The sequence below is a fragment of the Carcharhinus amblyrhynchos genome, chromosome 9 (assembly GCF_965287045.1).
Source record: "Carcharhinus amblyrhynchos chromosome 9, sCarAmb.v2.hapA, whole genome shotgun sequence".
Lineage (NCBI taxonomy): Eukaryota > Metazoa > Chordata > Chondrichthyes > Carcharhiniformes > Carcharhinidae > Carcharhinus > Carcharhinus amblyrhynchos.
The window spans coordinates 92141865-92154206 of record NC_137332.1 but is presented as its reverse complement, the minus strand read 5'-3'; the positions used below and the strand labels follow the sequence as shown (position 1 = coordinate 92154206).

General features: G+C 45.7%; 2 protein-coding genes across 2 annotated transcripts in view; both read left to right on the top strand.

Moving 5' to 3' along the window:
- The window catches only part of LOC145348018 (uncharacterized), a 649120-nt gene that overhangs the window by 95239 nt on the left and 541539 nt on the right, over positions 1-12342 (top strand). The gene's annotated exons all lie outside the window — the stretch shown is intronic.
- Positions 4039-9584, top strand: LOC145348474 (uncharacterized). The gene is made up of 2 exons (XM_080196659.1): positions 4039-4296; positions 8115-9584. Exon 2 carries the CDS (start codon positions 8559-8561, stop codon positions 9417-9419), a length of 861 nt encoding a protein of 286 aa, XP_080052785.1. The 5' UTR covers positions 4039-4296; positions 8115-8558; the 3' UTR covers positions 9420-9584.

The following is a 12342-nucleotide window of genomic DNA, read 5'->3' as shown; positions in this document are numbered from 1 at the left end:
TGTTGTCAGACTTTTTACTGGATAAATGTGAGGTCATCCATTTTGGTAGGAATAACAGCAAAATGGATGATTACTTAAATGGTAAAAAATTGCAGCATGCTGCTGTGCAGAGGGACCTGGGTGTCCTCATGCAAGAATCACAAGGAGTTGGTTTGCATGTGCAGCAGGTAACTAAGAAGGCAAATGGAATTTTGTTCTTCATTGCTAGAGGGATAAACAGCAAAGTCATGTTGCGGCTGTACAAGGTGCTGGTGAGGCCACACCTGGAATCCTGTGTACAGTTTTGGTCTCCTTACTTGAGAATGGCATGGGAGGGGGCACAGAGGAGATTCACTAGGTTGATTCTGGAGTTGAGAGGGTTGGCTTATGAAGACAGACTGAATAAACTGGGGCTATATTCATTGGAATTCAGAAGAATGAGGGGAGATCTTACAGAAACATATAAGATTGTGAAGGGAATAGATAACATAGAAGCAAGAAAGTTGTTTCCACTGGAAGGTAAAACTAGAACTAGGGGGCAAGGCCTTAAAATAAGGGGAAGCAGATTTAGGACTGAGTTGAGGAGGAAATTCTTCACACAAAAAGTTGTGAATCTGTGGAATTCCCTGTCCAGTGCAGCAGTTGAGGCTACCTAATTGAATGTTTTTAAGGCAAGGATAGATACATTTTTGAACAGTAAAGGAATTAAGGGTTATGGTGAGTGGCTGGGTAAGTGGAGCTGAGTCCACGTAAAGATCAGCCATGATCTTATTGAATGGTAGAGCAGGCACGAGGCGCCAGATGGTCTACTCCTGCTTCTAGTTCTCATGTTTGGGAGTTGGAATGTGAGGAAGTGCGAACCCTGAGTGGATGAATCGAATTGAAAAGCAGAGACTGACCCTTGGTAGGAACCAGAGTGATGGCGGTGGGAAGATTCACCATTGCAGGAGATTCTCTGTGTACAACTGAAGAGAATAAAGTCACAACAGTCCCACTGACTGGACAACATAGAAGAGTTGCAGCAGGAGGATAGTGTGGGTTGGGCATGTCAGGCTTGGTGTTGTCAGACTTTTTACCATGTCAAAGACCTGGTGTTGTCAGACTTTTTACCATGTCAAAGGCTGCAGGGAATTTGCTCTCTCTCCACAGATGTTCCCTGATCTGAGGATTTCCAGCATTTTCTGAATCTCTGTCTGATGCCCAGCATTCACAGGATTTTGTCCCATTGGATTCCAAGAGCTGGCTGTGTGCACTTTAGGGAGGTGTAGACTGTGAGCTGATTTGATGGAGTTTTGAAAATAACAACAGTTTGTCTTCATATAGACAAATTATTTCAATTGGAGAGATTAGGGAGGACCAAAGGCCATATTTACAAATTGTGCAAGGGCAGAACTACAGATTCATCAATCATTAAAAGTAACAAGGCAGCTCAATAAGGGCATTTTACTCAAAAAAAAATCAAGCAATAACATTGGGATCCACTTTGAGGAAAAGAATTGTAAAGCAGAAAAGTGATGTTGAACATGTCTAGAACCTCATTTAGGTCATATTAAGGTCACTGGGCAAAGTTCAGATCAACATAATGGAAAAGGACAGAAAGGAACTGGAACAGGAAAAGCATTGAAAGAATGGTATTGAAAATTAAGTGAACAGGATAGTGCTCTTTTCCTGAGAAATAGAAAGCTGGGGAGAGGGTGGTTTATAAAACAAAGAACCTGAGAACAAATAAAGATGTTCCCACCTGTTTGGGGGAGTCCAAAACTAGGATCTGGAAGCATTAGATGGTTACAAATAAATCTGATCAGGAATTCAGGAGAAACTTCTTTCCCAAGATCATGATTGGAATATTGTGGAAATAGTTTTGATGTATTTGATGGGAAGTCAGGTAAGTAGATGAGGGAGAAAGGAATAGAAGGATCTGCTGGTAGGGTGAGATAAAGAAGATAGGGACAAAGTTCATGTGGAGCAGAAACACCGGTAGAAAGCAAAAACTTTTGAAGTTCCCTGACGAATCTTTATTTGAAATATGTTCTCATTCTCAGTAACCTGTTTGCAATCTAAACCAAATTCACTTTGTAAACAGAAATTACTGCACCCTAAACCCGCATTCTTTTTTACAGACAGAACTTTAATCTATTGACCTGTCTCTCTGCTTTAAAAAATGGAGTCAAAACAAAATAAATGCTGGAAATACTCAGCTGGTCAGGCAGTGTCTGTGGAGACAAAAAGGTAATGTATTAGCTCAAGATATTTTTCAGAAGCAAAGATTGACGTTTGTTCACTTTGTTAGAGAAGAACTTCTGCTCTCACCAGATCCATACCTCAGCTCCCCCCGCCGCCGCCCCCCCACCCACTGCCCCCCACCGCCCCCCGCTGCCCCCGCCCCCCCCACTCTCCCCACCGCCCCCCACCCCCACTGCCCCCCCACCGCCCCCACTGCCCCCCCACCGCCCCCACTGCCCCCCCGCCCCCACTGCCGCACTGCCCCCCCGCCCCCACTGCCGCACTGCCCTCCCGCTGCCGCACTGCCGCACTGCCCTCCCGCTGCCGCACTGCCCTCCCGCTGCCGCACTGCCCTCCCGCTGCCGCACTGCCCTCCCGCTGCCGCACTGCCCTCCCGCTGCCGCACTGCCCTCCCGCTGCCGCACTGCCCTCCCGCTGCCGCACTGCCCTCCCGCTGCCGCACTGCCCTCCCGCTGCCGCACTGCCCTCCCGCTGCCGCACTGCCCTATCTCCCCCACCTTCCCATTCTGATTGCCACACTCACACCAAGTTCCCATTGTTCTCTTTTCTCGGAGTTGGTCCCCCTAGAGTCAGTTTCCAAGTCACAGTCACTCCCCAAATCACAGTGTTAATCCCAGAGCATGGAATCACACTTAAAATCATTCTGCAATATTCAGTGTCGCTCCCCAAGTACTGGCTCAAACTTTTCCCCAATCTCAGCTCTTTTCCTTCTGCCATTGCCCCATTCTTTCCGCTGTGCATGTTTTGATCCCACTACTCAATGCATTCGCTGCCTTGAATGCTGTGGATCTTGCCGTCATACACATCTCACATTGACGTTGTCCGTTTGAAAGTCTCTGAGGATGAAGAGCACTATTCCCACACTAGAAATCTCTGTCAACCATTTACCAGGGGAACTGAGACAGCAGCTGCAATAAGTGAGGTTTTATTCAGATGGGACAATGACAAATTTAAATCTCCACCTGATCTGCTGCTCAAAGTCTCCTCCGTTTCCCTGGTCAGTTTCCCAAACTTCAGGAAACTCCTGTTACTCCAGAAATATTGTGATTGGCTGTGAGAGACGTCAATCAGAGAGCCCACCCACTCTGCCCATTCTCTCCTCTTCCTCTTTCACAGCTGCTTCACTTCCTGTAGGGACTGAAAACCAAGTCAGGAGATGGTGAGTGAAGGAGCAGAATTTATAATAATTACATTGCATCATATCCACACTAATGTTCAGGCAGTCTGACTATCCTGTGGGGAATCAGGTGTGGAAATGCCCCTTATGCTGTGTGAGAAGATCCAGCTGAGAGACCTGTTTACTCGGTGCTTTGTGCTGAGCTGTTTGATTGGAGCTGTGTGTTGGATATTGAGTGTGTTTATTGGAAGCATTTCCCTTCTGATTTACAGGCTGAGTTTTGTTGATGGGTCATTGCTGAATATGAGAAGGTGGGTCTGGGTGAGGGTTGGTGCTGATCACGAGGGCTGCGCCCATTGGCCAAGCTGCCAGTCAATCATGATAGTCTTGTTGAAAACAGCCAATCCGATATTGCCTTTATTGACAGGATAATTGGCCAATGACTGTTCGTGATCTGAACAGGAGCCAATGATTGGCTGAATGGGGGGGGAAAATGTCAGGCTGACCAATTGCCTTTGCCTTGCTAAGTTCAGGCAGTTCTGATTGGTTGATGTTACAGCTGCTCAGATTTGATTGGAGACAAAGTCAGAGAGAATCCCCAATCTCTATGTTTAGTTCACCCTCACCATCTCCTTCCCCCCACCCGGCCTGCCTTTGAAATAAGTCAGCAGGGGCCCATGTCCATTCACCAGATTTCCTTTTGCCTGGATCATCAACACGGATGCCATTGTTTCACATGAGAATACCATTCATGGTACATACTCTTGCAAGTCGGCCAACGTTGTCTACCTGATACGCTGCAGGAAAGGATGTCCCGAGGCATGGCAGATTGGGAAACCATGTAGACACTACGACAAAGGATGAATGAACACCGCTCGACAATCACCAGGCAAGAGTGTTCTCTTCCTGTTGGGGAACACTTCAGCGATCACAGGCATTCAGCCTCTGATCTTCAGGTAAGCGTTCTCCAAGGCGGCCTTTACAACACACGACAACGCAGAGTCACTGAGCAGAGACTGATAGCCAAGTTCCGCACACAGGAGGATGGCGTCAACCAGGATCTTGGGTTCATATCACACTATCTGTAACCTCCATGACTTGCGTGGGCTTTCAGAATCTCACTAAGTGTCCTGGCAGGAGACAATACACATCTCTTTAACCTGTGCTTAACCCTCTGTCCAAGACTCGCATTCCTACCATTATTTTGTAAATTGAGTTTGTATCTTTATATGCCCTGTTTGTGAACTGAAATCCCAATCACCTGACGAAGAAGCAGTGAGCGCTCCAAAAGCTAGTGGCTTTTGCTACCAAATAAACCTGTTGGACTTTAACCTGGTGTTGAGAGACTTCTTACTGTGTTTACCCCAGTCCAATGGCATCTCCACATCATTTAGTTCATCTTCACAATTCCCTTTCTCATCCATTAATGCTGTCCGCACTCTGTCAATACTGGAGTGAGTGAGTGAGAGAGTGAGGAGAAAACCTGGAGGAAAGTGCCTTTGCAAGAAGCTCTGGGGAGAGATGAGGTGGTTTTGTGTTGAGCTTCATCCCCTACAGTTCTGTAATGCAAGATCCTGTGCTCTACGGACTGTTTCCAGGGATACACACACAGACAAACATCAGCTGCTGCTGGCAAAGCATCAATGAGTGAAAGACTTGCTTTGGTTTTCCTGAACCTTACATAAGATAAAAACTGGGAGCAGGAGTAGACAATTCAGTCCTTCGAGCTTGTTCCACCATTCAGTACGATCATGGTTGTTCTCATTTTGGCTTCGTCTCCACATTCCTGCCCACTCCCCAAAATCCTTCATCCAGCTACTAATTAAAAACCTATCCAGCTCCTCCTCATGTAGAGTCATCGAGGTCAACAGCGCAGAAAAAGACATGTCGACCCATCATGTCTGTGCCAGACAAAGACGAATCACCTCAGCATTTTAATCCTATTTTCCAGCCCTTGGCCTATAGCCTTGTTTGCCTTGGCGTCTCAAGTGTATATGTAAATACTTTTTAAATGTTGAGAGTCTCTGTCTTCACCACCCTTTCAGGCAGTGAGTTCCAGGCTGCAACCACCCTTTGGGTGAAAAGGTTTTGCCTCATGCACCTCTAAACTTCTTGCCCCTTACCTTAAATCTATGTCCCCTGGTCATTGATCCCTTCACCAAGAGGAACAGCTTCTTCCTGTCTAAAGTAAAGTTTATTTATTAATCACAAATAAGGCTTATATTAACACTGCAGTGAAGTTACTGTGAAATTCTAATCTCTGTCCCTCATGATTTTATACTAAAATTTCTGCAATCTGACATCCACTGCACTTTGGCTAGAGAATTCCACAAATTCATGACACTTTGAGTGAAATAATTCCTCTCATTACTAGGCCACACCTTAGCCTAAAATTATGACCTCTTGTCGTAGAATAACCAACAATGGGAACCATCTGCTCCATGCCTACCCTGCCAATCTCCTTTAGTGTCTTCTATACCACAATTAGATCTCCCTTCACTCTTCTAAACCCCAGTGAGTATAGCCTAAACTGCTCAACATGTCTTCATGAGATAAGTCATTAATCCCTGGAATCAAGCCAGTGAACCTTCTCTGAGCAGCCCTAATGCATTTACATCCTTACTCAAAGGGACCAAAACTGTGAGCAGTACTCACCAATGCCCTGTACGGTTGCAGCAGCACTTCCCTGCATTCACAGTGAATGCCAAAATTCCATTTGCCTCACTCATTACCTGCTGCTTCTGAATACTAACTTTCTGCGATTCATGCACAAGGACACTCAGATCCCTCTGCACCAAAGCATTTTGAAATTTCTCTCCATTTAGGTAGTAAATTGCTGTTTTATTCCTCCAACCAAAGTGGATAGCCTTATACTTATCCACTGTAAATTCCATCGGCCAATTCTTGGCCCACTCATCTAACATATCCATGTGTAAATTTCTGATCTCCTCATTACAACTGAATAAACTAGGCTTGTACTCGTTAGAGTTTAGAAGAATGAGGGGAGATCTCATTGAGACATATAAGATGATGAATGGGATAGATAGGATAGAGGTGGAGAGGCGCTTCCCGCTCAGAAAGGACAGTAGGACTAGAGGGCACAGCCTCAAGATAAGGGGGGGGGGGGAGCAGTTTAACTTCTTCACTCAAAGGGTGGTGAATCTCTGGAATTCTCTGCCTGTTGAAGTGGTGGAGGCTGCCTCGCTAAATATATTTAAGACGCAGGTAGATAGGTTTTTGATAGGCAAGGGGATTAAGGGTTATGGGGAGAATGCGGGAAAGTGGAACTGAGGCACGACAGATCAGCCATGATCTTATTGAATGGCGGGGCAGGCTCGAAGGGCTAGATGGCCTACTCCTGCTCCTATTTCTTATGTTCTCCTATTTCTAATGTTCTCCTATTTCTTATGTTCTTATGTACAACTTGCTTTCCCACCTACTTTAGCTTCATCTGCAAATTTGACTAAAGTATATTCTATCCCTTGTTGTTCTTCCAGTGCAAATAGTTGTCCAAGACTGAGTTTTGCAAACTAGCACATTCCAAAGTCCAGGAGATCATGCTGAGGGATGCAATAAAACTTGGGGCAGCTGCTGCAGAGGTGCAATGGGACAATGTCACCATCTAAGACTTGTCAGCCACACTGAACTGAGGGGAGGGGAATTGTTTAGAAACTCCTCAGGAAATATGACTCATATTGAATGTATGCAGTGAATATTACATGTCTCACAATTGTACTGAAGCTCCTCAAGAGTCCAACTTAATCTATGCAGGCAACTTAAATATTGCATTTCCTGTGAGAGCCAGTTTGAAATCTCTGCAATGTTTTCTTAGTGAGTTCTGCTGCTTGGCAGTTTTTAAATGGCCATTTTTATTGTTGATTCATTTTGTTAAATTATCAACTCATTGATATGGTATAGGTTGTTTCTGCTTAGCAAGTTCTTTTTGTTTTCTTTGTACCTTAATATTTATTGAAATTATGTTTAATGTTGTTCCAAACCAATCTTCAGGGGGTCTGTCTAACGGGGAATGAGAGGCTCACAGGAAATCCGATTACTTTTTGGAGAGCTGGTAAAACGGTTATTTTTAATCCATTAGAAACAGGAGGTGTTTAGAAATGTTCAGCATGTTTCGTGGTGTCTACGTCAAGAGACAGAGGTCAGTGAGTCTTTGTCAGAACAAGTGCAGATCATGGACCTGAAGCATTGACCCTGTTTCTCTCTCCACAGATGCCATCCTGCTGAGTATTTCCAGCATAGGATCCAATTTAAAGAGCTAATTTCTTAATAAGAATGACCAAGTTTTGTTGAAACATCTGACAAACTGTGGCTATAAAGTGTGTCGCAGTAAAACCTGAGCTTTCAATGGGCTTTATAAATAGATGTACAGAGTACAAGATACAAGAAGTTTTTTTTGGAACTATTTAAAACAGTTTGACCACGTTGTGATAATGGTTCACAATTCTGGGGACTTGAATAATGTGAGGGGAAAAGTTAAAAGGGCTGCGGCTGTTGGAAATAAGGGACCTTGGGACAGCTGAAGCACCAGAGCGCATGTTTTCTCTCCATAGCACTGGGTTACCCACCCCACACAGTCTGAAGTGGCTCAAGAAGGTGGCTCACCACCACCTTTCCAATTAAGGATTGGTAGAAAATGTTGCCTAGCCAGCATGCCCATTCTGTGAAAACGTCAGTGAAAAGAAAAACTGAGTTAGCCCCTTCCACAAGGAAGGAGAAAAAGTAGGAGGAAATCTTATTTTACTTTCCTGTTTTACAGAAGGATTACATCATACTACACCAGAGAATACAGAGAGGACAAACACTGCAGATAGATCCGGACCATCACCCAAGGAACAACTGCACTACTGTGGGAAGACATCCAGACCCTTCACAAGATTGCTCAACACATAAAAGGCTGGGCAGTGAAATCATCATCTGGAAATCAGTCGTGTCAGGAGAGCTTTGACATATCATCAGATCTGAAACTGGTCAGTGGTGTGGAACCTTCCATCAGAACCAACCTTTCTGAAGGTTCAGCTTTGGCTGAGCGGTCAGGGAAGAAGTGTGAGTGGGCTTCAAGTGTGGTGAAAGCTTCAATCATTCATTAAGTCTCACAAACCTCTGATAAATTCCTACAGGTTAGACATTATTCAATAGCTTTGTGAGCACCAGATCATCTCTTAAGTCCTCACTTTGCCTCAAACACCAACATATTCACACAATGACAAGACCAGTCAAATGTGAAGTGTGCAACACCACATTCTCAGACTCATCAGAACTCCGCAAGCACCAACGTGTTCACACTGGTGAGAAACCATTCACCTGCAAAATCTGCAACAAATCATTCTCACAGTCATCAAACCTCCACGCACACCAGCGTATTCACACAGGGGAGAAGCCATTCATATGTGAGGTATGTGACAAAACATTTTCATGGTCATCAACCCTCCGTGCACACCAGCACATTCACACAGGAAAGAAACCATTCATGTGTGAGGTGTGTGAAATGGCTTTCACCCACTCCTTTACTCTGCTGCAGCACCAGCGGATTCACACAGGGGAGAAACCTTTCAGATGCAAAGTTTGTGACATGGCTTTCATCTCATCATCCAGTCTCCTGATACACCAGAGAATTCACACAGGAGAGAAACCATTTACATGTGAGGTGTGTGACATATCATTCTCACAATCATCGATTCTTCGCAGACACCAACGCATTCACACAGGGGAGAAACCCTTCATGTGCAACGTGTGTGACAAATCATTCTCTCAGTCATCGAGCCTCCGTGCACACAAACATATTCACACAGGGACAAAACCATTTACCTGTGAGATATGTGACAAATCGTTCCCATGTTTATCGAAACTCCGAGTACATCAACGTGTTCACACAGGAGAGAAACTATTCTCGTGCAAAGTGTGTGAAATGGTTTTCACCTCATCTTCCATCCTCCTGAAGCATCGGAGGATTCACACAGGGGAGAAACCCTTCAGGTGTGGGGTGTGTGATAAATCATTCTCGCAGTTATCAAACCTCTGCAGACACCAACACATTCACCCTGCCAAAACCACTCAGATGTGAAGTGTGTGACAAAGTATCCTCAAGGAAATCAAATCTACCAATCCATTAAACGATCTACAGATTAAACTTTCAAGTCTGAGGCTTACAACATGAAGCTTTCATGAGATTGTGGACCCATGTTGGGACATCAGAGGATTCAGATAGGAGAGAACCCATTCCACAGTGACATATAGAACATAGAACATAGAACATAGAACACTACAGCACAAACAGGCCCTTCGGCCCACAAGTTGCGCCGACCACATCACCTACCAACCTACAGACCTATCTATAACCCTCAATCTCATTAAACCCCATATACTCATCCAGAAGTCTTTTAAAAGACCCCAGCGAGTTCGCCTCCACCACCACTGACGGCAGCCGATTCCATTCACTCACCACCCTCTGAGTGAAAAACTTACCCCTAACATCACTTCTGAACCTCCCTCCCCGCACCTTAAATCTGTGTCCTCTCGTAGCGACCATTTCAAACCGGGGAAATAGCCTCTGAGAGTCCACCCTATCTATTCCTCTCAACATTTTGTAAACTTCTATCAGGTCGCCTCTCAACCTTCGTCTCTCCAGGGAAAAGAGTCCCAGCTCCCTCAACCTAACTTCATAAGGCATGCCTCCCAGTCCAGGCAACATCCTTGTAAATCTCCTCTGCACCCTTTCAATAGCTTCTACATCTTTCCTATAGTGAGGCGACCAGAACTGCGCACAATACTCCAAATGAGGCCTGACAAGGGTCTTATAAAGTTCCAGCATTACCTCCCGACTCCTAAACTCAATCCCTCGATTAATGAAGGCCAGTACACCATACGCCTTCTTGACCACCTCCTCCACCTGCGAGGCCGATTTAAGAGTCCTGTGGACCCGGACCCCAAGATCCTTCTGCTCCTCAACACTACTCAGACTTCTGCCCTTAATAGTGTACTCGTTCATCCCGTTGGTTCTGCCAAAATGGACGACAACACATTTATCCGCGTTGAAGTCCATCTGCCACTTCTCCGCCCAGTCCTGCATCCTATCTATGTCCTGCTGCAACTTTTGCCATCCTTCCAGATCATCCACAACACCACCGACCTTCGTGTCATCAGCGAACTTACTTACCCATCCCTCCACTTCCTCATCCAGGTCATTTATGAAAATGACAAACAACAAGGGTCCCAGAACAGATCCTTGAGGCACTCCGCTGGTGACTGACCTCCATTCAGAAAAAGCCCCATCCACAACCACTCTCTGCCTTCTGCAGGCAAGCCAGTTCTGGATCCACAAGGCCAAAGGCCCTTGGATCCCATGCCCTCTCACCTTCTCAAGAAGTCTTGCATGGGGGACCTTATCAAACGCCTTGCTGAAGTCCATGTACACTACGTCCACGGCACTTCCTTCGTCAATGTGTTCAGTCACATTATCGAAGAACTCAACTAGGCTTGTAAGGCACGACCTGCCCTTGACAAATCCATGCTGACTATTCCTGATCATGTCAAACCTCTCCAAATGTTCGTAAATCTTGTCCCTCAGAAGCCTCTCCATCAGCTTACCAACCACTGAGGTCAGACTCACCGGTCGGTAATTTCCCGGGCTATCTCTGTTCCCTTTCTTAAAAATAGGAACTACATCCGCAATCCTCCAATCCTCTGGAACCTCTCCCGTCTCCATTGACGACGCAAAGATCATCGCCAGGGGCTCTGCAATCTCTTCCCTCGCCTCCCACAGTATCCTGGGGTACATCCCATCTGGTCCCGGCGACTTATCTACCTTGATAGAATTCAAAAGTTCCAACACATCCTCCTCCTTAATATTCACGTACTCAATCCTTTCCATCTGCTGCAAATCCATAACAAAATCTCCCAGATCGGCTTCCACCGTGAATACTGAGGCGAAGTACTCGTTAAGCACCTCCGCCATTTCTTCTGGTTCCACACAAACCTTTCCCCCCTCACCTTTTATCGGTCCTATCCCTTCTCTTCTTATCCTTTTACCTTTCACATATTTATAGAAGGCCTTGGGATTCTCCTTAATCTTACTCGCCAAGGTCTTCTCATGACCCCTTCTGGCTCTCCTAATTTCCCTTTTAAGTTCCCTCCTACAGTCCTTATACTCCTCAAGATCTTTAACATCTCCTAATTCCCTGAACCTCTTGTACACCTTCCTTTTCTTCCTGACTAGGTTCAACACATCCTTTGTGCACCACGGTTCCCTCGACCCACCAAAACCCCCTCGTCTCATCGGAACGTTGTCATTCAGAGCTCCAGACACACATTCCTTGAATATCTGCCACCTTCCTTCGGTACTTTTCCCTAAGAACGCCTCCTTCCAGTTTATTTGTCCAAGTAACTTCCTGACTTCTTCGTATCTCCCCTTACCCCAGACAAACACCTTCCTAGCCTGCCTGATCCTATCTCGTTCCAACGCAATTGTGAAGGAGATAGAATTATGGTCACCATATCCAAGATGCTCTCCTACCGAAAGATCCATCACCTGCCCTGGTTCATTTGCCAGTACCAGGTCAAGTACAGCCTCTCCCCTCGTAGGCTTGTCCACATACTGCGTCAGGAAACCCTCCTGAACACACCTAACAAACTCCTCCCCATCTATACCCCTTACCCTAGGGATATTCCAGTCGATGTTTGGGAAATTGAAGTCTCCCATCACGACAACTCTGTTATTAAAACATCTCTCCAGAATCTGTTTCCCTATTTGCACTTCAACTTCCCTGTCACTATTGGGCGGCCTATAGATTACACCCAGCAAAGTTTTTGACCCTTTGCTGTTCCTAACTTCCACCCACAGAGATTCTGTAGACAATCCCTCCACGACATCCTCTTTCTCTGTAGCCATGACACTATCCCTGATCAACAGTGCCACGCCACCACCCCTTCTGCCACCCTCCCTGTCCTTCCTGAAGCACCTGAAGCCTGGCACCTGAAGTACCCAGTCC